This window comes from Nanorana parkeri, unplaced genomic scaffold (genome assembly GCF_000935625.1).
Source record: "Nanorana parkeri isolate BGI_ZX_2015 unplaced genomic scaffold, ASM93562v1 scaffold432, whole genome shotgun sequence".
Classification (NCBI taxonomy): Eukaryota; Metazoa; Chordata; class Amphibia; order Anura; family Dicroglossidae; genus Nanorana; species Nanorana parkeri.
Genome location: NW_017306700.1, coordinates 813,803 through 819,682, shown reverse-complemented (window position 1 = coordinate 819,682; position 5,880 = coordinate 813,803). Strand labels below are relative to the sequence as shown.

The window sequence follows — 5,880 nt, the reverse complement described above, 5'->3', positions numbered from 1 at the left end:
TCTATACTAACTATATAGACTATACTAACTATTCTTTAGCTTTAACGACCTGTAGAGCAGCTTAGGGCTTTGTGCAATTTAAATTGTATGTAAACTGTAACAATGAACTTCTCTTATTTGTTCCCTTTTGCCATGTTATCTATACCATTGAAAGTGTTTTGTTATATCTGTTTGATAAGTGTAAACAAATACCCGTTGATCCTGCCAGAAATCTTGTGAACTGATAATTTCATGTGCTCTCTGCCAAGCCTGACTTTTATCAGTTACATTGTCCCAGCTATCTATGTGACCCAGGAGTGTACCCATAATGAGGCAGGCGGCATCTCATGGGCGGAGGGGAGCTCCTGCCCAGCTGACAGGTCGGCCAGCTTCCGCCTCCCACTTGGCTGACATCTCGGCTTAACCCACTGCTCCCCCCTCCTCCTGGCCGTCTCAGGTGGCGAATAAGGTAGGGAATGGCTGGAGATTACAAGTGGCTGTGCCCGCACTCATTACACGGGCATGGTCCACTGTTGTCACCATCAGGAAATCAGCCATGAGGCCATTGCTGAAGCGCATGTAGACACGAAGTCTACATGGCTGAAAAGAGAATGCGGGAGATCAACACTACTTAAATGTAATAAAGAATGAAAAAAAGGGGTGAAAAAAGAGGCAAAAATGCCAATTGTTTATAATATACAGTGCTTTAGCAAACAAATATCTTTCAGTTGGGGCTTGCATCTACTTTAAGCAGTGAAACGCCTTTTCCGAATTGTGATCTCCCGCACTGCAGTGTTCATTATATCCATAACTCACAAGACACACCAGCACTAAACTCATTATTCTTGGCAAGCGGGCAAAGAAAAAACATGGCTTCCAGCACCATAGCGAGGCTGGAGCGTGACAGTGGGAAGAAAAACAACTTTTTGTTTTGACTGGCCCTACAAATTATCAGCATTCTGTATCTGTGAAAAGTCCTCCACCTCTTCTATCTCCTGCTAGGTGTCTGATTTCCCCGTCGCTGTCATCCTGTCCCGGAGAACTGATGCAGCCCGCTCATTGCTAATGACCTGGATTAAACTCTGACAGCTTAGTTCAGATTTCCTCTAAAGACATCATTTATTTCTAGAATTCCTGGTTGATTCTGAACGGCTTCCCATGCAACTCATCTAAATAGGAAAATATATTTTAAGCAACATTTAACTACAGGTATGCATTATTCTACATACTTACATTGGTGCAGCTTGACCCATAAGTCATACCTGATGACCCACTGTGGACCCTTGTAAAGCACTGTAGTAGCTGGAGGTACTACAGTGCTGGCTGTGATCTTCTGGGTCTTCAAGGTCTAGGCCTGTGATGAGTAGCTTCCTATCTGCTCTTATTATAGACACAGGAGGTCACTCACTCGGCACAGAGGCCATTCAGAAAACATCTAGGGTTACATGTATAAAACCTCCATCTGGCTATATGCCACTTGTAGCGTTCCTTAATGGCGCTGATGAGTATAGGAAATTCCTATATTTGTCAGTGCCACCCGCCTGGCTAGTGCCGTAACTACGGGTCACGTAGGCCCATAGTAAAAATGTGATGGGGCAGTGGGGTCACAAGGGGGTGTGGGGTGTGTGGCCTGCACCCGAGTGACACCATTGCAGGGGTGATAGTCATTTGGGTCTCACCCCCTCTGAAAAGTCGGGCACTTAGTCATGTACCGAGAGCCCGACAGCTGCACGAGAGGGAAGGGGACCCAGCGGCATACCTTATCCCGCTGAATGAACGTCCCCTGCTCTCCTTACCGGCGTTCATTACCAAAATGGCCGTCAGCAGTTAAGTGCACGCGACGTCATTATGCCCATGCGTGATAACGCCACACACGTGCGTGATGATGTCTCCGAGGGTGACACCCGGCCTGGGGACGCCTCTGGATGGGGGCCTCCCTGATGACCTCTTTCTGAGCTGTGCGTAACGATGCCAAGATCCCAAAGACTTCTCTTGTGCATCTGAAGTCGTCTCTACACTGCAGACTTTACAGTGAATTAGATTTATCATCAGCTGCAAACACTTCAACCCTTAAAGATACAGTAGTGTGTTAACTTCACATGTTCTATGTTTAATATGGCTCAACAACCTAATGGGACCCCCTTCCACCTCCAGGCCCCATAGCAGCAGCCTGGGCTGCTATGGCTATAGTTACACCACTGCATCTGGCTATATGCTGGTGGAAGTTTTATACATGAAGCCCCTAGTATTTTTATCAATTAATACAAGGTGTTCTCTCATTTTGAACGAGGGGCAGATTATAAAGTCACTGCCCCTTGTCCAATCGGAGAACGCCTTGTATACATTGATAGAAATACTAGGCATTCTCTGAATGGCCGCTGTGCCGAGCAAGTGACCCTCTGTGTTTGCAGAGCAGAGGGGAAGCCGGTCAGCACAGTGCCATTACACAACCTGGAAGATCATGGCCATCACTGTAGTAGCTCTGGCTACTACATTGCTTTAGAGGATTTCCAGTGGCTGATCAGGTATGGCATATGCATAGTTACATTGGGCCAAGCTAGTACGTTAATTGGCTTCTGTCTAAATGAGTCCTAGTATGCGTGTACGTGTATATGTGCATGAGAAATAGGGACCTTAGATTATAAGATTCCTGAGGGCAGGGACTGATGTGAATGTGCAGTATGTAAAGGTCTGCGTAAATTGTCGGTGCTTTATAAATAGCTGTGATGAAAATAATAATGAAATAATGCACATCTGGAGTTTAGCTTTAAAGAAGAACTCCGGGTAAATAAAATCTTAACCCTTGCAGTGGGGTTCCCCCCACACTGCAAGGGTTAAGTGCTCATTTTGTCTAGGGAGCTAAAATAACAGAGATATACTCACCTGAACCGCAATCCTGTTGGGCTCCTAGATCGGTCCCTTTTGCCTATCTCTTCCTTCTCCACCAATGGTATGTCCCTTGGCGTCCTCATGTTTTATACACTGTATAGGACGTGATGACTCACAGAACCTTAGACCGCTAGAGTGGGAAGGCTCCGGGGACTGGTTTAACAGCCATGGGGGATCGAAGTTTGGGTGAGTATAACTTTGTTATGGCCACACTGCAAGGGTTAGGTGTTTTTTTGCCCAGAGTTCCTCTTTAAGAAAGAGCTCCAGTTACACTATATAATGGTTACACAAGTACATAGGTATATCACTGGAACAATAAGTGAGGGTATATGGTATATCAATCATTTAGCCACGATCTGGCCCCTTGTACATGGAGTTATTTTGTGCTTGGGTACTCACCACCCAGGGCTTGCTGCAGAAGTTGTAGATGGAGTACAGAGAATTGACACTGGGGACTCCCCCATACTGCAGGCCCATGATCAGGCTTCGGAAATCCTCACCAAGAGTCATGCTGTATGCATGCTGACGGATGAGCACAAAATCCGGTTTGAAGGATCTAGAGGGAAAGAACAATACAGGTCAGAAGATTCAACGAGCTGGTGGAGGTATTGCCAAGCGAAAACCTATTTTTCATTTAGCACTTTAAAATCAGACCGAAAACATTGTATTTCAACATCACCTTACCAACACTTAGGCCTCATTCCCACTGCTTAGAGTAGGCCCGTACAGATCTGTGCGGTGTGCACGGTCGTATCGGGCTGCTCCCAGGAAGGACAGGTGCTGCGTATGATTGTACGCAGCAGCCTGTTCTTGTCTATGGGAGTACGCGGCGGTATGACGCCGTACGCTCACCTTAACTGCACTTCTGTGCGGGTCCGGGTGTCCGTGCTCAGATGCAAACAGGATCCATCCTGTCTGCGTAGGAGTACAGACACCTGCGCAGATGTGCAGCTCGGGTGAGCGTACGGTGTCGTAGTCCCATAGAGAAAAACAGGCTGCTGCGTACAATCACACGCAGCACCTGTCCTTCCCGGGAACGGCCCCATATGGCTGTGCACGCCGCATAGATCTGTACTGCCGGCTCTTAGCTGTGTGAATGAGGCCTAAACTACACATGACAGCATGGTCTAATTTTTGGATGTTATGCTTACATTTTTGATATTATGTATGATCAAGTAAGTAAGTGGGCTATAGAAATAAATCTCTGATTGGTATAGTTAGGATATCCCCCCACCACCACCCTCACCATCCCTCATCAGGCTGAGGTGATAGAATCAGTGTGATTGGCTGATACTTGAAGGTCCTCTCCAGTCAATATCTAAAATGAAACCTTGAAATGCACACAGAGCATACAGACCGCCAGCTCAGTACTTTAAAAAAAAAAAAAAAACATTTTCTTTTTTAATTTAAAAGTGTTTCTTGAGCTCCAGTCCAGTATATTTGCCTAGCTTGAGATGAAGTCATCAATTTGCTGCAGGCAGGAGCCAGCATTTCCTCAGTCTCTACCTCCCCCCCCCCTTGGTTATCAGACTGCAACACTGTAACTTTGTAGCAAGTCACAAGGTGAGAGGCTGATCTGTGCCAGACATTTGTGAAGAACTGCACTGGCGCCAGGATTTCCATGATTGTGTCACCTCTGAGCCGGTCTCCCAGTGTTAGAAGAAGATGTTAATAATGTACGGCATTGTCAGGGGGGAGTACTGTGATCTCTGTGAGAGTCAATAAATACCTGGAAGGGTTACACTTAAACATTACTTAACATAAAAAAAATATATCAGACACAAGGTCTATTTAAGAGGTTTCTTCACCTTTATAAAGTGGCCCTGAATGGTTTTATAATCTGCGCAGTAAATGTAGTACTTCTTTACCTTTGGTGCGCCAGAGTTAGTTAATAATTGCCAGACATCTGCCAGAACTGTATTCCAGATGCTCATTATCCTCCAGTTTGGATTGCACGTTTATTCGAGAATGAGTTTGCTGCCTAAAGAGCTTGTTAAAGCTGAACTCGAGGCAAACAGCTAAATACCCAGATGATATACATATAATGGAACTGTTTACCTGACAAAGGATTTGTATTTCTGTACATCCCGTCCTAAAATGTACACATCTCTGCCACACAGCACAGTCCTGTCTGGCTCTTTATAGTCTCCTCTATAATCCATGAGCTCATGGAACTTCAGCGAGGGAATTTAACCCAAACCCATGAGATTGTATGGGACCTGGTTTTTCTCTGTTGCATTCAGTAACACTTACAAGTCTTGTCCCTCTCACTGGCTGTGATTAGACAGTGAAAGGAGAAGCAGCAGGCTGATGATGTTGTCTCTCTGTCACTGAATTCATTCACACAGCTGCATTCATTTGTGTCTTCTATATTTGTCTGGAGTTTAGCTTTAAAAGAGAGCCTATAAAGACAGCAGATACCCGGACCCAGCTGGGGTTCTTGCCAAGCACTAGCGGCTTGCAATGATTGAATTCTGGACAGTGGCGGAGCTAAGGAACAAAAGGCCCTGGTGCAAGATTTTTTCTTGGGCCCCCCCACCTCCCTCCAATGCGAAGGGTCTTAGGAGGGGCACATACAGAGGGTCTCAGGAGGGGCACATGCAGAGGTTCTCAGCAGGGGCGCATGCGGAGGTTCTCAGCAGGGGCGCATGCGGAGGGTCTCAGCAGGGGCGCATGCGGAGGGTCTCAGCAGGGGCGCATGCGGAGGGTCTCAGCAGGGGCATATGTGGATGGGCCTTGCATAGGCACATGCGGAGGTTCACAGCAGGGGCACATGCGCAGTGTCTCATCAAGGGCACATGTGCAGGGTATCAGCAGGGGCACATGTTGAGGGTCTCACCATGGGAATATATGGAGGGTCTCACCAGGAGCAGATGTGCGGGTCGGCTCTCTGAGATGTGCGGGTTAGCACAGTCAGATGTGCAGGCCAGCGGAAGAGCTTGGAGATGTGTGGGCCGGTTCTGTGGTTTCCCAGAATGCTGCCACGAGGTCCCCAGCAAACAAAGGACTTTA

The 5,880-nt window shown here is 46.9% G+C and overlaps 1 protein-coding gene across 1 annotated transcript in view; it reads right to left on the bottom strand.

The window, feature by feature from the left end:
• Positions 1-5,880, bottom strand: part of SYN3 (synapsin III) — a 258,300-nt gene that overhangs the window by 147,643 nt on the left and 104,777 nt on the right. Inside the window, exon 5 of the mRNA XM_018560102.1 lies at positions 3,268-3,424. Within this exon, the coding sequence (XP_018415604.1) occupies positions 3,268-3,424 (157 nt within the window). The remainder of the gene's footprint in view (positions 1-3,267; positions 3,425-5,880) is intronic.